Source organism: Schistocerca piceifrons, chromosome 6 (assembly GCF_021461385.2).
Source record: "Schistocerca piceifrons isolate TAMUIC-IGC-003096 chromosome 6, iqSchPice1.1, whole genome shotgun sequence".
In the NCBI taxonomy this organism is placed as follows: Eukaryota; Metazoa; Arthropoda; class Insecta; order Orthoptera; family Acrididae; genus Schistocerca; species Schistocerca piceifrons.
This window is the reverse complement of record NC_060143.1, coordinates 204270424-204296892: the sequence shown is the minus strand read 5'-3', so window position 1 is coordinate 204296892 and position 26469 is coordinate 204270424. Positions and strand designations below refer to the sequence as shown.

Here is a 26469-nt window from a genome sequence, read left to right as displayed (position 1 = left end):
ACCCACGTGATTTACCGACTGACCTGCCTACACTGTGATGCATTCTATGTGGGAATGACCAGCAACAAACTGTCCATTTGCATGAATGGACACAGGCAGACAGTGTTTGTTGGTAATGAGAATCACCCTGCGGCTAAACATGCCTTGGTGCACGGCCAGCACATCTTGGCACAGTGTTACACCGTCCGGGTTATCTGGATACTTCCCACCAACACCAACCTATCCAAACTCCGGAGATGGGAACTTGCTCTTCAATATATCCTCTCATCGCGTTACCCACCAGGCCTCAATCTCCGCTAATTTCAAGTTGCCGCCACTCATACCTCACCTGTCATTCAACATCATCTTTGCCTCTGCACTTCTGCCTCGACTGACATCTCTGCCCAAACTCTTTGTCTTTAAATATGTCTGCTTGTGTCTGTATATGTGTGTGTGTGCGCGCGCGCGCGTGCGCCCGCGAGCGCGCGTGTATACCCGTCCTTTTTTCCCCCCTAAGGTAAGTCTTTCCGCTCCCGGGATTGGAATGACTCCTTACCCTCTCCCTTAACACCCACTTCCTTTCGTCTTTCCCTCTCCTTCCCTCTTTCCTGATGAATCAACCATTGGTTGCGAAAGCTTGAATTTTGTGTGTGTGTTAGTGTGTCTATCGACCTGCCAGCGCTTTTGTTTGGTAAGTCTCATCATCTTTGTTTTTAGATATATTTTTCCCACGTGGAATGTTTCCCTCTTTTATATATGACCTAGTAGATAGTGTCGGAAGTTCCATGCGGCTTTTCGCGGATGATGCTGTAGTATACAGAGAAGTTGCAGCATTAGAAAATTGTAGCGAAATGCAGGAAGATCTGCAGCAGATAGGCACTTGGTGCAGGGAGTGGCAACTGACCCATAACATAAACAAATGTAATGTATTGCGAATACAAAGAAAGAAGGATCCTTTATTGTATGATTATATGATAGCGGAACAAACACTGGTAGCAGTTACTTCTGTAAAATATCTGGGAGTGTGCGTGCGGAATGATTTGAAGTGGAATGATCATATAAAATTAATTGTTGGTAAGGCGGGTACCAGGTTGAGATTCATTGGGAGAGTCCTTAGAAAATGTAGTCCATCAACAAAGGAGGTGGCTTACAAAACACTCGTTCGACCTATACTTGAGTATTGCTCATCAGTGTGGGATCCGTACCAGATCGGGTTGACGGAGGAGATAGAGAAGATCCAAAGAAGAGCGGCACGTTTTGTCACAGGGTTATTTGGTAACCGTGATAGCGTTACGGAGATGTTTAGCAAACTCAAGTGGCAGACTCTGCAAGAGAGGTGCTCTGCATCGTGGTGTAGCTTGCTCGCCAGGTTTCGAGAGGGTGCGTTTCTGGGTGAGGTATTGAATATATTGCTTCCCCCTACTTATACCTCCCGAGGAGATCAAGAATGTAAAATTAGAGAGATTCGAGCGCGCACGGAGGCTTTCAGACAGTTGTTCTTCCCGCGAACCGTACGCGACTCGAACAGAAAAGGGAGGTAATGACAGTGGCACGTAAAGTGCCCTCCGCCACACACCGTTGGGTGGCTTGCGGAGTATAAATGTAGATGTAGATGTAGGTATCTGCAGCTTCTTTCCCAGGGTTACCGACGTGGCCAGGAACCCACAGAAAGGTAACCGGAGAACCGTCATCTGCCAGCTGCTGAAAAGAGCGTTGGATCCGGTGCACAAAAGGGTGAACCGGATACGGATCACCGAGGCTCTGGATGGCGCTCAGGGAATCAGAGCAGATGACATAAGCAGAATGTCGGTGGCGGTGCATGTAAAGAACATCCTGATAGAGGGCAAATAGTTCAGCTGTGAAGACCAAACAATGGCCATGGAGCCGGTACTTGAAACTGTGTGCCCCGACAATAAAAGAACACCCGACACCGTCATTAGTCTTAGAGCCATCTGTATAAATGAAGATCGTATTAATGACCTTCGAATGGAGTTCGACAAACCGCGAGTGGTATACCGAAGCTGGGGTAACCTCCTTTGGGAGCGAGCTGAGGTCAAGGTCAACGCAAACCTGACCATGGAGCCAAGGTGGCGTTTGGCTCTCGCCCACTCTAAAGGTTGCAGGGAGTGGAAAATCAAGTTGCTGAAGGAGGCAACGAAAGCAAACTCCAGGGGGTAGTAGGGCAGATACATACAACCCATGTTGACGGTCGAGAGAGTCGTGAAAAAAGGAACGATAAGATGGGTGGTCGGACATTGATAATAGCCGACAGACATACTGACAAAGCAGTATATCGCGCCGGTAGGTTAGTGGCAATTCACTGGCTTCAGCATGAAGACTCTCGACGGGACTAGTATAGAACGCTCCAATCGCAAGACGCAACCCCCAATGATGTATAGAGCTGAGGCGGCGTAAGATGGACGGCCATGCATAGGAGTATACAAAGCTCCCACAATCCAGCTTTGAGCGGACGATCGACCGATATAGGCAAAGTAGGACGGTTTGATCCGCTCCCCACGCCACACCGCTGAGAACACGGAGGACATTTAGGGAACGGGTACAACGGGCAGACAAATACAATGACACATGTGGAGACCAGCTAAGTTTCCTGTTAAATGTAAGACCTAAAAATTTTGTTGTCTCCACGAATGGGAGAGCAACGGCACCGAGATGTAAGGACGGTGGGAGAAACTCTTTGTAGTGCCAGAAGTTAATACAGACCGTCTTCTCGGCAGAAAAACAGAAGCCACTGACGACACTCCAGGAGTAAAGACGGTCAAGACAACGCTGAAGACAGTGCTCCAGGAAACATGTAGACTGTATAATTAATACAATTTGCCATTGTAGGGTGGCCCTTAAAGGTGCGTAAAGCACGTCAACGAGCACTAGCGTCTCTACATGCTGCGGTCCACCAGGAGGCCGGTACGTGACGTGGAGAAGAAGTAGTATGAGGGATGGAATATTCAGCAGCAGTGGGAATGACTTCCGTGTGGTGTGCGACCTGACTATCGCAGCTTGCAATGTTATGATCCTGAAATTTCGTCCTGGAAGAGAAGAGCCCCCAGTCTGCTTTGGAGATGTTCCAACTAGTTGAGCATGGAGATGGGGTATGATGCAGGAGACGGATAACACAAGCGAAGTGGTCACTCGAATACGTATCAGAAAGAGCGTACCACTCAAACCGACGTGCATTGGAGACCATAACCAGACTGGGGCTTGCCACTAACTTGACCACTTGGTGCCTGAAAATTCTGCACACAACAGCAATAAAATCCTGCTAAATTATTTCCTACCTCATCCTTGTTCTGTGCGTGTTTCCTCCTCTCCATCAACTCACTACATTCCCCTCCTCCTGCACATCACCAAACTGCCCTGGCAACAACAAAAAGCCATTCCTGTCATTGTTGCAGGAGTGAGGTTGTGGATACATATGAAGCTTGAGCACTGCAAGCTCCAAACCACATGAGGCTACACAATCTATAAGTGCACATGAGTGTTTCTCTTCTGCATGTGATAGAACCAATGGGATAAATTCATTGACTGGACTCCTGCCTAAAGTAGGCTGAAGACTGCAGACTGGTTGGCCCAACTGTTTTATTCCAGTAGTCAGCCGGCCACAAATATTTGCTACAATACCTTAATTCTTCCCAACGAATTTTACTTTATCATTAATTGTAGATCTGAATGAAGAGTGTGTCTGTTGTGGATATTTTTATTGTTGTCCATCAAATTTTACTTTATCATTAATTGTAGATCTGAATGAAGTGTGTCTGTTGTGGATATTTTTATTGTTATTCATCAAATTTTACTTTATCATTAATTGTAGATCTGAATGAAGAGTGTGTCTGTTGTGGATATTTTTATTGTTGTTCAAGTTTTATAATTCTGAAAAATCAATCAATTCAGTGCATATTTGTCTCGTAAAATTTTAGTACAGGCACTAAAACCCTTTTCGTCATGTGCCCAAGCAAACACATTACCATCATACACCACATGTGAGCGATTGCCTGAATTCATTTTTGAACATCTGTTACTACATCAAGTACCTTTGTCACAAATCACACGATCCATGTTTCCTTCCGTAACTTCCAACTATTTGATGTATACATAACACTACAGGTGTAACATTATGAAAAAAAGAAGTTGCTACTCACCATATAGCGGAGATGCTGAGTCACAGATAGGCACAACAAAGAGACTGTCACAAATCGGACATTATCTTTCTGTCGTGCCTATCTGCGAGTCGGCATCTCCACTACATGGTAAGTAGTAACATTCCTTTTTTCATAATACTGTTACATTCCATCCTAGATTTTCCATTGTTTAATACTAGAGGTGTACGTCACATAGTCTCATATGAAAAGCCTCCGTGTTCTCGGGCCCCATTATAAGAACAAAATATTTCAAAGAAAGAGCCAAATGCTACAGATAGCTAAGATTATAAATTTGAAGGAGGAAATTTGCTACTCACCATATAGCAGAGATGCTGAGTCGCGATAGGCACAACAAAAAGATTCTCACAATTATAGGTTTTCGCCATTAAGGCCTTTGTCAGCAACACACACACACACACACACACACACACACACACACACACAGTCTCAGATACGTGTGTGTGTGTGTGTGTGTGTGTGTGTGTGTGTGTGTACGCGCGCGCGCATGCCTATTGCTGACAAAGGCCTAATTGTGCCTATCGCAACTCATCTCTGCCATATGGTGAATAGCAACTTTCCTTATCTAATACTGTTACATTCCATCCTGGATTTTCCAGTGTTTGATTTAAGATTATAAATTTTATTGATGCACATTTCACTCCACCTCCAAAATCATGACATTCTTAAGAAACAGCCAACTATATGTGACAATCAAGACTATAAATTTCATTGCTGCTCGTATATAGAAAAACACTGCTTCTTTCCTCATCTCTCACTGGTTTGTGAGGCTATCATCACAGATAATGACGCCAGTGATGATAACAATGGCTGTTAAAAGTAGTGACACCAAAGACACCTGATTTAGGTAGTACACAAAAAAGGAAGATAAAAATTAATGTAAATGATTTCTTTTTGTTTACTTTATTACACCTTGTATTGTCAAATGGCGGAAATCAATAAATGACTTAAGATTACAGTAGGAATAATGTTAACTTTTTAAGGCAGTTATAGTGGAATGTGATTAGTAAGTTCTTCATTATCACGTTTTCCCACACAGAATGTCCAATTTTGGAACTCCCAGTCCCAACTGCATATATTAAAAATGACTCATTTGTGTGTTCTCCCTACCTGCTTTAGCTCATTCAAATTTGGAGGTTTGATACTGTTTGGCCGCTGAGAGTTGTGAGAACGGTGGAAGTAGGACATTCACATGTATGTGAAAATATGTAGATAGACAGTGCTATTCAGTGCCAGCAACTCTGCAAGTCATACAGATCACTTACCATGTATAGATAAAAAAATCTACTCACCAAGCAGTAACAGGGGAACACACACACACACACACACACACACACACACACACACACACACACACACACGCACGCACACACACACAAAGGATTTAACTTTTATAAGCTTTAGGAGCCAGTGGCTGCTTCTTCTGGCGGAAGGGTCGAACGGCAAGGTAGAGGGGTGAAGGAAAAGGACTGGAGAGGTTTAGGGAAAGGGGTACAGTTTAGACAAGTCACCCAGAACCCTGGGTCAGGAGAGACTTATGGGATGAGGTGAGAAGAAAAGACTGGTTGTTGGGGATTGCATCAGACAAGATTTGAAAACCTGAGAGATTAAAGGTGGAAACAGGGTAATATGCAAGACAGACATTACTACTAAAACATTGTGCACAAGTTAATAAGAGTGAAAAGCTAAGTGCGTTGTATGTAACAGAGGTGAGAGGGGGGACGGCGAAAAATAGACAAGTCAGAAAATTTATTCATTTCCGTGTCCGGTCAGCATTTCAAGACGGTAGCAACTCTGACGGCCTGTGTTGTGCAGAGTTGTTCATGTTGAGGACAAATTAGCAGGTGGGCCGGGTGTTGTGTTGTTCCACACTCACAGGACGTACCTCAATCAGCTGGAAGAATGCCCCATTTTCCCATGTTGGTCTGGCAAAGATGAACACCCACCCTAAGACAATTGAGCGAACTCCAAATAGGATAGGGCAAGTAATTTCCTGGAGCTGTGAATAAACACTGAGACAGAAGGAATTAACGTAAATTAAGGCCAGGCGGGTGGTAAGAACCAAGGACATGTTGTAGTGCTAGTTCCCACCTGTGGAGTTCTGAGAAACTGGTGTCTGGGGGAAGAATCCAGATGGTGCTTGTAATGAAACAGGCACTGAGGTCATGACTGTCATGTTGTACAGCATGCTCTGCAACAGGATATCGTGTGTTGTCTGTATACGCCATCTGCCTATGCCCATTCATCCAGACTGATAACTGTGTGGTAGTCATGCCATTGTAAAAGGCTGAACAGTGTTTATTTACCAGCTGGTATATGACATGTTGTTTCACAGGTGGCCCTCCCTTTGACAGTTACAGGACTGGAATAGGAGGATGCATAGATCAAGTCTCGCAGCAGGGACGGTCACAGTGATAGGAACCAGGGTAGGGAGATGGGTGCACAAGGCTACATGAACAATGTATATTGGTTAGAGAAGTGTAGAGAGTGCACTCTCATTTCGTGTGACATTCCTGCATTCTGCATGGCAGAAGTGTACATCTTCAATATGTTAGATTTAGCCAATGTTGATGTGTTTAACACAGTTATGCATCTTGTATATTACCACATTGATATTCTGAATCTGATCTCAAAGAAGTGCACCTTGAATTATATAATTTATTGCTATGGCGCGTCGTGAAGCATGGTGCTGTGAGAACCCATATAACCCAATGTATGGTACCTGTAATTCCACTTTTTCCACCAACGAAAAAACCAAATCATTATCACATTGGGCATTTTTTCGGTAGTACATTTTCCCACTTATTACATTCAAAATCTGTGATCCTTTCAAAAACATGTGAATGAGCTTCTATTGTACTTTTACATCAATTAAAGTTTGTTTTCATTAGTCAGAATACATTAAAAATAAAATTTTCTTAAGGCACCCCCCCCCCCCCCTCCCCGTTTCTAGGTGAGGTGTGTGTGATGTGGAGATTTGTTAAGGGTCATCCAATACTTGGGTTAATACTGTAACACGACAAGTAATACTGGCTTATTAGCTGTATTAGTAAAGTGCCAAAGTTTGAATCGCACACATGGTTGGCATGGGATGGCTTCGCACCTATCGTCTGATGGAGGTAGCGCTGGGGTTGCATTTCTCACCACTCAATGCATCGTTTCCGCTGAGCAAAGTGCAGACTATGTCACTGATCTGTCAACAAGAGGTAATTAGCAATTGAGAAGCAGCTCAAATTGTTTAGCGATGCGGAGGGAATATGAAAGAAACCATTCTGTCATGTTTTAAGTGATGTAGCAAAACCACAGAAAACATAATGCTTAATTATAAGATGTGGAAGTGGAGAACCCAGCCCCTCATGAATGGGAATACAGTACCTCAACCACAGACACCTTACTCAGTGCCTGAAATCAAAATCCAGGCCCTTAACCACTACCACTTACTATAGTTGCATGAAACTTGATCAAATATAATTATCTTGTGCTTAGTCTAAATGCCTTACCTGTCAGGGTTGTATTCCAAAGCATTCCTGCAAAGAAGATCAATGTCATCTAGAAAATCTTGAGCACAGGAGTAACGATGTAGGTCTATTTTTGTCATCATTGTCTCCAAGTCCATAGGTTGCTTGATGATAGCAAGGTAGTCAGGAACTTCTTCTATGTCTACTGGTTTTGTAAACATGTAGAACCTGTTTAATAATAATAATAATAATAATAATAATAATAATAATAATAAACTGACATGGAATACAAAGAACAAACAAATAACATAAAAATAACAGTTGATCTAGACCTCAACTGAAACAAACACCAGAACACATAGCCCCAAGGAAAAAAATACCAATGGTGGAACAATGAATGTGATAAAACAGTGGTATACTGACACCAAGCATGGTGAAGGTACCAGACACGTGATACGGAATAATCACACTTTGGACTTTGAGAACAAAGAAAGATAATCCAAAAAATAATAAGAAGGGTTAAACATCAATATCAAAAAGATATACTACTAATGATAGAAACAAATGGCAATAAAACAAACTCAAGGGGTTACTACAAAATATTTAGCACATGATAAAGATATGATACACCAGCATTAATGTTAAAGGATAAAAAAAAATAATACGATGGCACATGTTGTTGTAGTTGTTGTTGTGGTGGTGGTGGTCTTCAGTCCTGAGACTGGTTTGATGCAGGTCTCCATGCTACTCTATCCTGTGCAAGCTTCTTCATCTCCCAGTAACTACTGCAATCTACATCCTTCTGAATCTGCTTAGTGCATTCATCTCTTGGTCTCCCTCTACAATTGTTACCCTCCACGCTGCCCTCCAATGCTAAATTGGTGATCCCTTGATGCCTCAGAACATGTCCTACCAACCGATCCCTTCTTCTAGTCAAGTTGTGCCACAAATTTCTCTTCTCCCTAATCCTATTCAATACCTCCTCATTAGTTATGTGATCTACTCATCTAATCTTCAGCATTCTTCTGTAGCACCACATTTCAAAAGCTTCTATTCTCTTCTTGTCCAAACTATTTATCGTCTATGTTTCACTTCCATACATGGCTACACTCAATACAAATACTTTCAGAAATGACTTCCTGACACTTAAATCTATACTTGATGTAAACAAATTTCTCTTCTTCAGAAACACTTTCCTTGCCATTGCCAGTCTACATTTTATATCCTCTCTACTTCGACCATCATCAGTTACGATGGCCCATAGCATTAGACAAATAAAGAAGTTCTAGTAGAAACAATTAACAAATTACTAAACTGCAAAGAGCCTGCAGAACTATTTCAAATAAATTCAGATATCCCTATAACACTGTGCCGTCCGGCGACCCCACACCGGTGTCATGTGCATAGCATCGTTTAGTGGCTGGCGACGCCACGGTGGTGTCGTGAACATAGTATCGCACAGTGGCCGGTGACAGCACTATTATTTTTTGCCTTCTGTTGGTGTTTTGTTCATGTAACAATAAGTTACACACGTCAACCAGTTTTTTTGTTTTTATAAGGACTTGTGCCCTTTCATCATGGCAGACGAAAGAGACGATATGATGAATGCGCAGACGTCTTGTCTGACGTTCCGGATGACTTGGCCAATTGGGAAAAAGCCACTGGATATATATATATATATATATATATATATATATATCTAAAAGAAAGATGATGAGACTTACCAAACAAAAGCGCTGGCAGGTCGATAGACACACAAACAAACACAAACATACACACAAAATTCTAGCTTTCGCAACCAATGGTTGCCTCGTCAGGAAAGAGGGAAGGAGAAGGAAAGACAAAAGGATACGGGTTTTAAGGGAGAGGGTAAGGAGTCATTCCAATCCCGGGAGCGGAAAGACTTACCTTAGGGGGAAAAAAGGACAGTCATTTGCCTTTACAAATGTCTGCTTGTGTCTGTGTATGTGTGGATGGATATGTGTGTGTGTGCGAGTGTATACCTGTCCTTTTTTCCCCCTAAGGTAAGTCTTTCCGCTCCCGGGATTGGAATGACTCCTTACCCTCTCCCTTAAAACCCGTATCCTTTTGTCTTTCCTTCTCCTTCCCTCTTTCCTGACGAGGCAACCATTGGTTGCGAAAGCTAGAATTTTGTGTGTATGTTTGTGTTTGTTTGTGTGTCTATCGACCTGCCAGCGCTTTTGTTTGGTAGATATATTTTTCCCACGTGGAATGTTTCCCTCTATTATATATATATATATATATATATATATATATATATAATAAAAAAGAAAAGAAAAAAAGAAAAAGAAACTGAAGCAGAATCATTGGAACATAGTGAAATACGTCCAAGAAGAATTTGGCAAACGCTACGGTTGCCACCTGATTCAGATGAATCTGACAAAGAAGACAGTGCACAGTGATCAGACTGATTTATCGAGGACCAACAACAAATTTGAAGGTGTCCAGGTACAAACATATTTCCCAAAGATACACAGAGCATCGAGGATAATGTAGAATTATATATTGGAAATGATCTATTTGAATATATTAGCAATGAAACCAACAAGTACTTCAGTCAAAATTGCAATAGAAGGAAACTGGATTTTAAAAAAAGCAAGGATCAATGACAATTGGTCAACGAATCTGTTGATAGACACTCCGATATTTCACAAAATGATGTCCCGCAACCAATTCAGACAAATATCATTTTTACATTTTTCCGACAATAACAATAAACCAGATAATGCCATCCAGCTTTACAAAGTGCAATTCGTAATTCATTATTTTTCCAGAAAGTTTAAAGAAACATTTAATCTAAGTCAAAGCATCTCAATTGATGAAGGAATGACACCGTGGCAGGGACGGTTAAATTTCAAAGTTTATAAATTGTCGAAAATACGAAATATGCATACTCATTTGGATGTTGTGTAATCCGAGTACGGGATACATTTCCTCATTCAAGATATATTCTGGTGCTGGACAGCCTTTAGCAAAAACAGTGATGGAACTATTGACATCTTCTGATGGAAAGTGGCATCATCTCTGCAAGGATAATTATTATAACAGACTAGAACTTGCAGAGAGTTACTTGAAAAGAAAATCCAAGTTTGTGGAACAATACGGCAAAACAGAGGATTTTTGAAAATATTAAAGTCGGCAAAAGTGAATGTGTGTGAATCCTGTCATCAACAGAAAGGTGACAAGCGGCTGGAGACAAGCCAAGTAATCCGAATTAGCGCTGCCGGTACCAAGCGAATAAATTTGTACGAGATGTAGGGAAGGCAAAGTGTTAAAACACCAGCAGAAAATATATAAACCCATCTGCAATCCACGAAGGCTACAAAGATTTGAAAGGGCTCAAAAACTAAAAAGCAAGTGGAAAGATCCAACATTTGTGAAACAAATTAAATCCTGTCAATAAAAGAGGAGTTTTCAATATCGCATATAAAGCAATGTCAAGAATTCTATACAAGAGTTATAAAGTTCAACTTGAACTGGAACTAGGAGAATACCATGGAGGATTCAGACCCTAGAGAAGTTGCCCAGAACACATTATCACTTCGAAACTGGTAGTGGATTATTACAAAAGAAGACAAAAACAAGAAGACTTCAAAAATGCTTACAACTGTATCCACAAGATCTTCAGTGATGAAGACACTCAGGAATTTCGGTCTCCATTCCAAATTAATAAAAATGAATAACTCTAAAAAAAATCAAATCTAAAGTCACGTTTGTAGGACAAATGTCTGAGCCATTTACAAAAAAAGGGGCAGGGGGGGGGGGGGGGGGGGTTAAGACAGTAAGATAGTTTATCACCATTACTTTTTTAAGTGTGCTCTGGACTATGTGATGAGGGAGTAATACAAGGAAGATTTAAGAACATAAGAATAGCAACCATGAAAGATCAAATGAACATAAATTGCTTGAGATTTGCAAACAACTTAGCATTACTAGCTAATAACATGTCGAGGAGGAATTACAGAGGCATTTTCTTCGTCAGACAATTGTTAGCCTCATTTTCACAATCTGCCACCACAAAACCACTCCTTTTAATACATTTGACATCTTTACCCAAACTCTTTGCCTTTACAAATGTCTGCTTGTGTCTGTGTATGTGCAGATGGATATGCGTGTGTGTGCGCGAGTGTATACCTTGTCCTTTTTTCCCCCTAACGTAAGTCTTTCCGCTCCCGGGATTGGAATGACTCCTTACCCTCTCCCTTAAAACCCACATCCTTTCGTCTTTCCCTCTCCTTCTTTCTTTCCTGATGAGGCAACAGTTTGTTGCGGAAGCTTGAATTTCGTGTGTATGTTTGTGTTTGTGTGTCTATCGACCTGCCAGCACTTTCGTTCGGTAAAGCACATCATCTGTGTTTTTAGATATATTTTTCCCACATGGAATGTTTCCCTCTATTATATAGATTTAATTTAAAAATAGACAAATGACAAAAAATGTCAGAACAAATGGGAAGATACTGGGCAATTCAGAAATAAATCTATTGAAGATGATGATTAGAAAATTATTGACCGAAGTGATACAATGAGGCCATAAAAGAAGAAAAACAAGAAGAATAAATAATAAGTATTGTACAATTATATAAGTGAAGACAATGGAGCACAATTTCAGAAGTTCACGTAGGATCAGGAATGAAAAACTCACTGGCGGTTACGAGCAAGTTTGGCACATATCTCTCTCAGAAATATGCGCAATTCCCTTAATGTGCCTTCCTCCTTCTCATATAGCACCTTCTGTTCTTCTTCTGAAAGTTTACGCGGTTCAGGTGGCGGTGCTACTGGCAGTTCAGGAAGTGGGGCAGCTGCAAGAGATATTTTTCAGGTAACATGTGCAAGATGAAGAGGACTGTAAATTATTTATCTTTAATGTGAAATGGTAAAGGTCCTGAAATCTGTAGAAACCAGAGAAAAATAACACTGATTTATTTGTGTACATGGCAGGAAAAAACATGTTACTGTGTTTTTAAATTTTCTAACCTGCTTTTCTCCTAGGCTTTGGGTGCCTTAATGGAACAACAGTAAAAATGGGTGCAAAGAACGCTCTCCGTTTGGCAGCGTTTGGTTTACCAACTTTAATTACTTCTCCACGATAGTCACTGAATAACTCCTTCACCTAAAAGGAACAAAGAAACAGACTATACAATGAATAATGTCCATTTCCAATGCTATGATGATAATTAGCTAATAATTTTTTGTCATTAATTTATATTATATTTTTGATTTAACAGGTTTTTGAGCGACATTACATACAGTACGCGACTAATTATTGGGCAAAAGTATACACACACAGAGCAAGAAAAATTACAATCCATTCTTATTAAATTTAATATTCACTTAAATGTCTACAGGCTACTGTTACTACATATATAGCACAGAATCAGAGAGGAAGATGTGCATATCAGAACTGCTTCTTTTCATGAATACCATGAAAATCTTCCGAGACCTAAATATTCTCCTCATCTTGCTCATGCCACATAAGAAATAGGCGAGGGAGGGAAGAGGGTTTGATTAGTCATCTCTGGAAATAAAAATAAAATGGAAGATGAATAACCCCCCCTTTTCCCAGAATCAACTTTTCCTACAGTTTAAGACATTTTATCACTCCCATCAAATTTCTTATGTTCACCTTGTTAACTCGCACCCAATTTGCATTAACATATTCATAGTTTTCCCATGACTTATGCTTAATGAAATAATGTTCATTGGGGGGATGTCTTATATAACCAACAGAAAATGACACTGGCATGGCGTAGGCCTTCACAAAGTGTTTGCAAATGCTGTGCAGTTAAGTTGCTCGACATCAAGGCGCTCTACTCAGCAGATCTGAATCAGTAAACGTCTGAACAGTTCATGCTTTATCGCCTGCTGCTGCCAAGCTTTACATGGTGTGGTAGTTGAAGGTTTCTTCCGAAAAAAATTATAATGACCGATCACAACTGTTTTCAAACTGCAAACTGTCTCTATAGCATACGCACAGTTTCGTAATCATTGTGATCATCATGACAACTTTCAGTTACTCGAATACATATTTCACGTGTTTCCTTGTTAGGCTACATGTAGCATAGTTGCTGCCTCTGCTCTCTTGTGTTGCTCAGATGTTCTGGTTTAAATAATGAAATACAGCATCAGTTAGATTCTTCCCCCCCCCCCCCCCCCCCCCCCCCCCCCAATGCTTAGCATGACGTGTTTGGAGAATTTATTCTCCTTATCAAGAGCAAATATTTATGTAGGTACTTTTTGTAATGTTTCACAAACACATAATGTGAGTGATGGTTTGTGAAAGTATGGTTTTTTGCATAATGGGCAAGGCACAGTACCTTATAATTCAAAAAGAGAACCAGATTGCTAGAGACGCAGAACACATATGAAAACATCGCGCAAAATACAGGGTGTATCACAAAGAATCATGCGATTTGGCAAGCCAATATTTCTGAAACTAATAAACACATACAATGAATTCTGTTTTTTGATGAATGGGAAACTCAAAGGGTTTTGTCTCTCTTTTTTTTTTTCATAGGTGTTCAATATGCCCGCCTTGAGATGCACAACATATATCAATGCAGTATTCAAATTGCTTCCACACTGCAGCGAGCATGTCTTGAGTTACAGCTTCCACAGCTGCTGTTATGCGATGTCTAAATTCATTCATTGTTGTTGGTAATGGAGGCACATAAACAGTCTTTTATAAACCTCTATGAGAAATACTTACTTACAAAACAACTTAGCAGCTGGGCACAGAGTAATCAGCTTGTAATAAACAGTAAGAAAACCGTTGCTCTAAAATTCCACAGTGTTCCTAACAAGGACATGTTTATCCCATCAGTCTCTCTCAATGACGAACCAGTTGGTAACAGTACTGAAACCAAATTCTTAGGACTTTGGCTGCAGAGTAACATCAGATGGAATAAGCATATTGAATATCTCAATGCAGAACTGAGCAAAACATGTTATCTTCTTTGTTCATTAAAATCATTCTGCAGTGAGAAAACAGTATTGAATGCGTATCATGCATACTTTCATTCTCGTCTTAGATATGGGGTCACCTTCTGGGGAAACTCTTAAAATAGCTAATAGCACTTTTAAACTACAAAAAAGGGCCATTAGAATCTTGTTTGGGTGCAAGCCTAGAGACTCTTGTAAACCCCTGTTTAAGAAATCTGGTATTCCCCCATTACTGTGTGTATACATTATGGAAACCCTTTTGTTCTTTAAATTAAATGTAATAGGCAAGGACCAGAGACTACAAAAAAACTGTGATATACATGAGCACTTTACCAGACAAAACAGAAACTTACATATGACTCAAATCAGCACAGCACTGTGCCAAAAAGGTACTTTTCACATGGGAGTTAAGCTTTATAACAAACTTCCTGAAAACATAAAAGCTATCACTGAAGTCAATACATTTGGAAAATCTCTAAAGTTATATTTACAGCATCACTGCTTTTACTCCATTGAAGAATATTTAAATTTATGAAATGTGTTATATAAATACTTACGTGTAAAGTGTATTATTGTAAGCTTAAATATGTCTGCTTTGAAATTACTTTCAGCCTGTATATTTATAACTTGACTTGTCCAGTGTCTTATGCATAAGCTGCTATGTAGACAACAGGACCAATAAAATACAATCTACAGTCAGTTCCAGTAACCTTGGAGGCCAGTAATGTAAGGCTGAATCATTTGGTCCAGTGCAATCAATTTGTAGCGACGCTGCCGCACGCTAATTCAAGCTCGCCGGTGTGTGTGTGTGTGTGTGTGTGTGTGTGTGTGTGTGTGTGTGTGTGTGTGTGTGTGTGTGCTGTGCGCGTGTGTCAGTGCAGTGTGGTGCGGCCGTAATTACTTTATGCGACGTTTGTGTAGTTCCGCGCCCAGCCTCTAGAGGCGCTGTGTTTTCTAGCTTTTATATACGTTCCGTTTATTATTATTATTATTATTCCTTGTTTTTTGAGTTAGTGAGTAGTTCCGTGCCTCCTGACTTGTGTGGACGAGTACTGTTTTCTCTCCTAACTACGGAAGGTTCTGAGGATTAAGGATCCTCTGTATAGGCCGGAAGCAAATTTTATAGCTCCGATCTGTCCATGCATGCTGGGCGTCGTCAGATACGTGCTCGCAATAAAGTTATTGTTGCTCAACTGAAGGTCTTCATTCTTCTGAATCACGTTAAGCAAGGGTCGGACAGCCACCAGTTTAGCTGAAGCCGACAAGTGGTGACCCCAACGTGATTAAGAAGAAGCAGCCGTGAGCTACGCAAGTAACGAGCACATAATGACCGAACAGCAGGCCGTCTCCAGGATTGCAGTCCGTTTGCCACCGTTCTGGCCCGACACCCCGGTACTCTGGTTCTCGCAGGCAGAGGCAAGTTTTAGCTGCGCTGGAATAACGGTCGAAGCAACTAAATTTGCGCTGATTGTGAGCCAACTCGACCAACGTTATGCAGCCGAGGTGCAGGACATAATCACAGCACCGCCCGAGGCTGGATCTTATGCCAGGCTAAAATCAGAGTTGATTCGACGGGTGGCCGCGTCACAAGAGGACCAGATACGTCAGGTTCTGACACAAGAAGAAACTGGCGACAGGAAGCCTTCTCAATACCTGCGACATCTACGCAGCAAAGTTGACACCGTTACTGTGCCAGACAGTCTGCTCAGAACGCTGTGGAGCAGTAGGTTGCCGCCGCAAATAAAAGCCATAATCGCCTCACAAACGGACATGCCGCTGGATGACGTGGTGCAGCTAGCAGACCAGATTCAGGACGCGATCACACCGGCTCCGGTCAGCGCAGTCGCGGCGTTGGACAACAGTGCAAACAGTACCGTGTCTGCAGCACGAGCCGACCATGATTCTCTCGCTGCCAAGGTTGAGCTTTTGTGCGCCCAGGTCAGTGCGCTGCTGGCACGTGACGACGACAATGATAGAAGAAGCCGATACAGACGGCGGCGTTCGAGAAGCAGATCTTCTGGCGGTACTACCACTCCGCAAGGCGAGGTACCGTTGTGCTGGTACCACCGACGATTCGGCGATCAGGCAAGGAAGTGCACATCGCCATGCTCGCACCCAAACGCCACCGGCGGTCGACAATAAGTGCAACCGACTGCCAGTTATCCTCCAAGCGCCTGTTCGTTACCGACAGGAGTTCCGGCGTTAAGTTTTTAATTGACACTGGGTCGGACCTGAGTATCATACCACGAACAGCCATACATTGTTGCCGGCCACCAACTGCCTTCCGTCTGACGGCTGCCAACAATTCTTCCATCGCAACATATGGCACACAGAGGATGGAGATTAATCTCGGCCTACGTCGCGCGTACGAGTGGAATTTTACAGTGGCCGACGTCACGGAGGCGATCGTCGGGGCTGATCTCCTCGCGCACTACCACCTGCTGCCAGGCGTCGCGAACGCACGCTTGGTAGACAGCGTCACTGGCTTAGCAGTCACGGGTTTCCGTCGCAACACCGCAACGCACAGTGCCAAGTTGGTCCATGCTACGGAGGGTGAGTACACTGAATTACTGCTTAACTATCCGAACTTGTCCAGGTCGCTCCCAGGTTCATACCACATGACACGGTGCATCACATTCAAACGACTGATGGTCCCCCAGTAGCATGCCGACCTAGGCGTCTCGCTCCGGACCGACTGAAGATAGCGAAGGCAGAATTTGACGCCATGATTCGCGAGGGCATAATGCGGCCATCTAAGAGCCCATGGTCCTCTGCATTACATCTTGTTCCGAAGAAGGGTGACTACCGTGCGCTTAACGCGCGAACCGTGCCAGACAGATATCCCGTTCCGTTACTGAGGGATTATAATCACGCTTTACATGGTGCCACAGTGTTCACAGTTCTGGACTGCGCTAAAGCGTATACACAGATTCCGGTGGCCAATGACGACATTCCAAAGACTGCAATAATAACGCCTTTTGGTTTATTTGAAAGCAAATTTATGACTTTCGGTTTACGCAATGCCGCTCAGACCTGGCAAAGGTTTTTAGACTCGGTTCTCCAAGGGCTGCCGTTCTGTTTCGCCTACTTGGACGATGTGTTAGTGTTCTCTGCTGACCACGATCAACACCGACAACATCTGCGAGAGATTTTCGAGCGATTGGAGCGTTACGGTGTCGTCTTGAACGTGGACAAGTGTGTTTTTGGGCAGTCAGAGGTGACATTTCTTGGCCATAAGATTTCTGCTGAAGGCTCTCTTCCTCTGTCCGAGAAGGTGGACGCTATCTTGCAGCTACCCCGACCAACTACGATCAAAGAATTACGCCGTTTTTTGGGGATGCTCAATTTTTATCGACGACACCTTCCTCACGCTGCGGAGCTGCAGGAACCTTTGACGGCGGCATTATCAGGCCCTAAAGTAAATAGCAAGTCTCTGATTCAGTGGACAGAGGACATGTGTTCTGCGTTCGAGGCAACAAAGAGGAGCAAGGCCGACGCGGCGCTTCTCGCACACCCACGGCTCGACGCGCCATTAGCAATTGTCGTAGATGCGAGCCAGACGCCGATCGGTGCCGCGTTACAACAATGGTCCGACAACGCATGGCAGCCACTGGCGTATTATTCCCACAAGCTTTCGCCTGCACAGAGAAAATGGAGCACATATGACCGTCAGCTCCTGGCAGTATACCAGGCAGTAAAATATTTTCGCCCCCAAGTGGAAGCGCGAACTTTCACGATATATACAGACCACAAGCCACTCACGTTCGCCTTCTGTCGGAATAGTGTCAACTGCTCTCCCCATCAACTTCATCACCTTGAGTTCGTGGCCCAGTTTACTACCGACATTAGACATATTTCTGGGATCGACAACATTGTTGCGGATTGCCTTTCACAGATCAGCAGTGTTTCCAGTACCATAGACTTTCCCGCACTGGCACAGGCACAGAGAGACGACGAAGAACTCCTTGCCTATGTTAAAGACACGGCTTCTGCATTGCAACTGAAACTCGATGTTCCGGGGGAAGATACACAGCTATACTGCGACATTTCTCACGGCCGACCTCATCCCTTTCTGACGCCGGCTTTTAGAAGACAAGCCTTTGATATAGTACATGGATTGTGCCATCCCGGGGTACGCCTGACATTCCGCCTACTATCGCAACGTTTCGTGTGGCCAGGCATGCAAAAAGACTGCCGCGAGTGGGTCCAATCTTGCCTTCAGTGCCAACGCTGCAAGATTAACCGCCAAGTACACGCACCGATCGGCGATTTTCCGGATACCACCGCTCGCTTTGCCCACGGTCATTTAGACGTAGTCGGACCACTTCCACCTTTGAACGGGCAAAGATATCTGTTTACAATGATCGACCGTTTTACGCGTTGGCCGGAGGCAGTGCCGGTGAATAATATCACAGCAGACTCATTAGCTTCCGCTTTTGCAATGACTTGGTTGGCAAGATTTGGATGCCCACTACGTATTACCACTGACTGCGGACGGCAATTTGAATCAGACCTGTTCTCACAGCTGGCCAAGTTTTTTGGTTACACCCACCATAAGACCACAAGTTATCACCCAGCAAGCAACGGAATGATCGAACGCTGGCACCGTTGTTTGAAGGCCGCACTGATGTGCCACGAAGAAACCTGGACAACCGCACTACCAGTGGTCTTGTTAGGCTTACGGACGACTTTCAAACCAGACCTGGGGTCGTCAGCGGCAGAACTGGTTTATGGAGAAACACTGCGCCTTCCTGGTGACTTTGTAGACGCTGATGCCACAGAGACAGTTGCTACTGGCCAGCCGGATTTCTTGCGACGATTGAGGGACCATGTATCAAAGATTCGCCCTCCGAAAGCCACACGTCATGGCAAGCCACCCACTTTCGTGCACCAGGACCTGGAACAATGTCGTCACGTCATGCTCCGCACTGAGGGCGTTAAACCGCCTCTACAAGCTCCTTATTCTGGTCCATATGAAGTGCTACAGCGCAGTGCCCACACCATGGATATCCTAGTGAACAGCAAAACCACAACTGTTGCGTTGAATCGGGTTAAACCTGCGTATGTTTTTCCTGACACCCCACTAGCGGCACCTCGTCGTAGGCGTCCACCTACCGCTATTCCAGACACTGACGCCACATCTCCGGCGCCGGCTCTTCAACATCCACCGCCCAACGCAGCACAACATCCGCCTCCTGACGTTGTTCCTCCTCCTCCGACGAAGATGACCCGTTCTGGATGTCGGGTGCACTTTCCGGCGCGGTATCTTGACGCCGACGCTCCGCTTCCGCCCGGGGGGCTGCTCTAGCGACGCTGCCGCGTGCTAATTCAAGCTCGCCGGTGTGTGTGTGTGTGTGTGTGTGTGTGTGTGTGTGTGTGTGTGCTGTGCGCATGTGTCAGTGCAGTGTGGTGCGGTCATAATTACTTTACGCGACGTTTGTGTAGTTCCGCGCCCAGCCTCTAGAGGTGCTGTATTTTCTAGCTTTTATATACGTTCTGTTTATTATTATTATTATTCCTTGTTTTTTGAGTTAGTGAGTAGTTCCGTGCCTCCTGACTTGTGTGGACGAGTACTGTTTTCTCTCCTAACTACGGAAGTTTCCGAGGATTAAGGATCCTCTGTATAGGCCGGAGGCAAATTTTATAGCTCCGATCTGTCCATGCATGCCGGGCGTCGTCAGATACGCGCTCGCAATAAAGTTATTGTTGCTCAACTGAAGGTCTTCATTCTTCTGAATCACGTTAAGCAAGGGTCGGACAGCCACCAGTTTAGCTGAAGACGACAAATTCATTGTTCAGTAATCCTTGATTTAAAAATTCCCGCACTTCCACATGCCAGTGTGGGATTCCCCATCCTGTTGGTAAATGAAGTCTTTCAAGTCGGTCTCCAACAGTGGGGAAAGTAGTTCTCAAGCATATCAAGATATGTGCTCCCTGTAACAGTATTCTCGGCAAAGAAAAATGGACCCTACACCTTTTTCTGTGAAACTTCATAAAACACATTAAATTTTGCAGAGTCACTACATGTGGTTGTTCCGTACTCCATATTCTTACATTATTACGGTTCACCATTCCATTTAAATGGAATGTTGCCTTGTCACTAAACAATATGTGTGGAAGAAAACTGTCATCCTTTATCTTCCCAAGAACGAAATTACAGAACTCCACATGATGTTGTTCGTCACTCTTACGAAGAGCTTGCGGTAGCTGAATTTTGTTTGGTTCCACGTGTACGACGCAACACACACCAGGCAGACATCAGGGGTATGTTGAGCTCTTGAGCTGCACGGTGAACGGATTTCTGCGGACTCCTTTTGAAACTATGGCGGATGCATTCAACATCTATGTCAGACACTCGGGGATGACACAGCGATTTATCTTTACACAAACAACACGTTTCTCGGAATTGTTTATGTCACTGTCTAATGCTCTGTGCTGTAGGAGGATCCACACCATACCTAGTACAAAAATCACGCTGAACAGTTATTACTTACCCACACTGCGCAGAACGTAGAACACAAAATGCTTTCTATTAGCCTGACAGCATTTTTACTAAAACTGAAGTGGGCGTACACTGCTGCTACCTAGCAGGAACCATGTAAAATTCGAGGGTTTGGTCTTTCCAACACTACATTGTTCACGCACATATCCCAAACAACATAATAGTATGATTTTTTAAAAATTGCATAATTCTTTTTGATACACCCTGTACTTAGTATTTGCACTTGACAATATGAAAGTCTCAAAGTGCATCATGCTAAGCATGAAAAATACACAACTGGTGCACTGTTTCATTATTTAAGTAATGAACGATGCATCTGTGAGCTTTCCAGAAATATTTCACTTCTGTATTACTCGATGACTTTCCGTCAATTACTACAAACTGTGACCTCTCTGACAGGAAATCACAAATCCAGTCACATAACTGAGATGATGTTCCATAAGTATGCAATTTCACTACAAACCTCTCTTGTGGTACAGTGTCAAAAGCCTTCTGGAAATCTAGAAATATGGAATCAATTTGAAATCCCGAGTCAATAGCACTGAACACTTTGAGCAAGTAAAGAGCTAGTTTCGTTTCACAAGAGCGATGTTTCCTAAATCTGTGTTGGCTGTGTGTTAATAGACCGTTTTCTTCGAGGTAATTCATAACGTTCGAACACAACATATGCGCAGAACGTAGAACACAAAATGCTTTCTATTATCCTGACAGCATTTTTACTAAAACTGAAGTGGGCGTACACTGCTGCTACCTAGCAGGAACCATGTAAAATTCGAGGGTTTGGTCTTTCCAACACTACATTGTTCACGCACATATCCCAAACAACATAATAGTATGATTTTTTTAAAATTGCATAATTCTTTTTGATACACCCTGTACTTAGTATTTGCACTTGACAATATGAAAGTCTCAAAGTGCATCATGCTAAGCATGAAAAATACACAACTGGTGCACTGTTTCATTATTTAAGTAATGAACGATGCATCTGTGAGCTTTCCAGAAATATTTCACTTCTGTATTACTCGATGACTTTCCGTCAGTTACTACAAACTGTGACCTCTCTGACAGGAAATCACAAATCCAGTCACATAACTGAGATGACGTTCCATAAGTATGCAATTTCACTACAAGCCTCTCTTGTGGTACAGTGTCAAAAGCCTTCTGGAAATCTAGAAATATGGAATCAATTTGAAATCCCGAGTCAATAGCACTGAACACTTTGAGCAAGTAAAGAGCTAGTTTCGTTTCACAAGAGCGATGTTTCCTAAATCTGTGTTGGCTGTGTGTTAATAGACCGTTTTCTTCGAGGTAATTCATAACGTTCGAACACAACATATGTTCCAAAATTCTGCTCCATAGTGACGTTAATGATATGGGCTGTAATTTAGTGGATTACTCCTACTACCTTTATTGAATATTGATGTGCCCTGTGCAACTTTCCAGTCTTTGGGTACGGATCTTTCATCGAGTGAATGTTTATATATGACTGAAAAAGTATGGAACTGTTGTATCAGCATACTTTTGAAAGGAACCTGGCTAGTATACAATCTGGACCAGAATACTTCTTTTTGTTAAGTGACTTAAGTTGTTCTATTGCTCTGAGGATATCTACTTCTACGTTACTCCTGTCGGCAGTTGTTTGTGATTCAAATTCTAGAATATTTACTTCATCTTCTTTGGTGAAGGAATTTTGGAAGGCTGAGTTTAATGACGCAGCTTTGGCAGCACTGCCTTCGATAGCACCTCCATTGCTATTGTGCAGAGAAGGCACCGACTGTGTCTCGCTGCCGGCATACTTCACATACGACCAGAATCGCTTTGGATTTTCTGCCAGATTTCGAGACAAAGTTTTGTTGTGGAAACTATTATAAGCATCTTGCATTGAAGTCTGCACTAAATTTTGAGCTTCTGTAAAAGATCGCCAATCTTGGAGATTTTGCGTCCTTTCGTTGGTTCTGCAACAGTGTTCTGACCCGTTTCGTGTACCAAGAAGGATCAGCTCCGTCGTTTGTAAATTTATCTGGTAGAAATCTCCAAATTGCTTCCGACATTATTTCTTTGAATTCAAGCCACATCTGGTCTACAATTACATTGTTGATTTGGAAGGAGTGAAGACTGTCTCTCAGGAAGGCTCAAGTGAATTTTTATCTGCTTTTTTGAATAGGTATATTTTTCATTTATTTTTGGAGGATTTAGGGGTTACAATATTCAATTTCGTTACAACAACCCTCAGTTCACTAATCCCTGTATCCATTTTGATGCTCATTATTAGCTCAGGATTATTTGTTGCTAAGAGGTCAAGACTGGCGTAAAAATTTGGGTCAGGGTGTGTGGGATGACCATGAGAGTGCTCCTGCTATCATACGAAATTGCACGAGGTGTAGGTCCAGTATGCCCAGCACACAGGCAGGTCGATTGCAGCCCTCAACTGGCCGCCTCCTAATCCACACACAGCTATCACTGGCACCAAGGCAGAACTAGCTTTCATCAGAAAATACAACAGACCTTCATACCGCCCTCCAACGAGCTCTCGCTCGACACCACTGAAATCGAAAATGGCTGCAGTTTGTGGTCAGTGTAACGCATGCTACAGAGTGTCTGGCTCAGAGCTGTCTTCGAAGTAACCAATTTGCAAAAGTTCATCATTTCATAGTGGTACCAACTGCTGCTCAAATTGCCGGTGCAGATGTAGTAACACGCGCCAGAGCCATACGCCAAACACCGTGGTCTTCCCTCTCGGTAGTGCCGTGTGGCTGTCCGGAGTCCAGTCTTCTTGTGACTGCACATTCTCGTGACCAGAGCTGTCAGCAATCACGTACAGTGGCTATGTTCCTGCCAAGTCTTTCTGCAATATTGCATAAGGAACATCCAGCTTCTCGTAGCCCTATAACACAACTTCGTTCACACTCAGTGAGGTATTAATAATGGTGTCTTTGTCAACTCAAAGCCATTCTGGACTAACATCAACTTGCCACATACATTCTCAAAGACAGTTTACTCACGACTATTACAGCACGTATTTAACGAAAACCTGATTTGCATTGTCATAGTGGTGCTGTTAGTGCCACTCTTATGTGACTGATGCAAATTTTGAACCGACATCATCTTTCAGGTGTAGCACACCCGTTTGTGACATTTTCTTCTTCTCAGTTCGGGATACACCCTTCGAAAAATGAGCCCACATATTTGCCTCTCAGTGGTGGTACTTGAAGAAAAAAGAAGAAAGATTCAAGATGGTACTCTTCTCAGGTGTGCAGCAGGATAATGTAGTTATCTTGACCAGTGGGTTCTTTTAATTAGTGTTCTACTAGCAGTACCTCATTTTGACTATTTCTTCTTCTGATGCACTACTAGTTCATAGCGCTGTTGTTCACGCACGTGTAATGGGCTGGCCGTGCAGGTGCAGATTCTGTTGGAAACACGGTTCTAGTGACATTGTGCAACAGTGTACTCATCTGATGGTGGCCAGTTGGTCTGTTGAAATATTGTGTCAAGATCACTGCATTATCCTGCTGCATACCCAAGAAAAATATCACCAATCATAATGCCGGGAAAATCTTTGTTATCACAAGGGAGGTTACAGTTTAACGTACTGTTGACAAACAGGTCACTGAAGATGGAGCACAAGTTCGGATTACGAAATGGTGGGGAAGGAATTAGCCGTGCAATTTTCAAAGTAATCATTCCATCATTAGCAATAAGTGATTTAGGGAAACCATGGAAACCTGGATGCCAGATGGGAATTTGAACAGCCATTCTCCCATCGTCGAGCAGATGCGCAAAACTATAGACCTATATCTCTGACGTCGACCTGTTGTAGAATTTTAGAACATGTTTTTTGCTCGAGTATCATGTCGTTTTTGGAAACCCAGAATCTACTATGTAGGAATCAACATGGATTCCGGAAACAGCGATCATGTGAAACCCAACTCGCTTTATTTGTTCATGAGACCCAGAAAATATTAGATACAGGATCCCAGGTAGATGCTATTTTTCTTTACTTCCGGAAGGCATTCGATACAGTTCCGCAATGTCGCCTGATAAACAAAGTAAGAGCCTACTTAATACCAGACCAGCTGTGTGGCTGGATTGAAGAGTTTTTAGCAAACAGAACACAGCATGTTGTTATCAATGGAGAGACGTCTACAGACGTTAAAGTAACCTCTGGCGTGCCACAAGGGAGTGTTATGGGACCATTGCTTTTCACAATATATATATAAATGACCTAGTAGATAGTGTTGCACGTCCCATGCGGCTTTTCGCGGATGATGCTGTAGTGTACAGAGAAGTTGCAGCATTAGAAAATTGTAGCGAAATGCAGGAAGATCTGCAGCGGATAGGCACTTGGTGCAGGGAGTGCCAACTGACCCATAACATAAACAAATGTAATGTATTGCGAATACATAGAAAGAAGGATCCTTTATTGTGTGATTGTATGATAGCGGAACAAACATTGGTAGCAGTTACTTCTGTAAAATATCTGGGAGTATGCGTGCGGAACGATTTGAAGTGGAATGATCATATAAAATTAATTGTTGGTAAGGCGGGTACCAAGTTGAGATTCATTGGGAGAGTCCTTAGAAAATGTAGTCCATCAACAAAGGAGGTGGCTTACAAAACACTCGTTCGACCTATACTTGAGTATTGCTCATCAGTGTGGGATCCGTACCAGATCGGGTTGACGGAGGAGATAGGGAAGATCCAAAGAAGAGCGGCGCGTTTCGTCACAGGGTTATTTCGTAACCGTGATAGCGTTACGGAGATGTTTAGCAAACTCAAGTGGCAGACTCTGCAAGAGAGGTGCTCTGCATCGCGGTGTAGCTTGTTCGCCAGGTTTCGAGAGGGTGCGTTTCTGGATGAGGTATCAAATATATTGCTTCCCCCTACTTATACCTCCAGAGGAGATCACGAATGTAAAATTAGAGAGATGAGAGCGCGCACGGAGGCTTTCAGACAGTCGTTCTTCCCGCGAACCATACGCGACTGGAACAGGAAAGGGAGGTAATGACAGTGGCACGTAAAGTGCCCTCCGCCACACACCGTTGGGTGGCTTGCGGAGTATAAATGTAGATGTAGAAAGTTGGTCCTGTAGTGGGTGCAGCCACCCCCCCTCCCCCCTCGATCTTGTGATACAGACTTAAGAATTAATTTAAGAGCCGCGTATTAGCTAGAAAGTGAAAACCTCACATTCATACAGCAAAGTGCATATTTGCAATCTGAGCTCTTCATACGATTTAAGCCCAATAGCAACTTCACTCGCCTACAGCTCGACATTTAATAGTGATTGGGTTAATAGTGATTCTTGAAACTTTGATCATACGCTCTCACAGAATAGTTCCGAGTCTTCCATCAAGTGGCTGGCCAGTTCATGTTTTTCAGCATTTCCATAACTCTCTTC

General features: G+C 43.1%; 1 protein-coding gene across 1 annotated transcript in view; it reads right to left on the bottom strand.

Annotated features, from left to right (window-relative positions):
* LOC124803084 (ATPase family AAA domain-containing protein 2-like) overlaps window positions 1–26469 on the bottom strand; it is a 238536-nt gene that overhangs the window by 83387 nt on the left and 128680 nt on the right. The window contains exons 16-18 of the mRNA XM_047264216.1: window positions 12605–12740; window positions 12273–12429; window positions 7652–7837 (exon numbers count right to left, since the gene is read on the bottom strand). Of these exons, the coding sequence (XP_047120172.1) occupies window positions 7652–7837; window positions 12273–12429; window positions 12605–12740 (479 nt within the window). The remainder of the gene's footprint in view (window positions 1–7651; window positions 7838–12272; window positions 12430–12604; window positions 12741–26469) is intronic.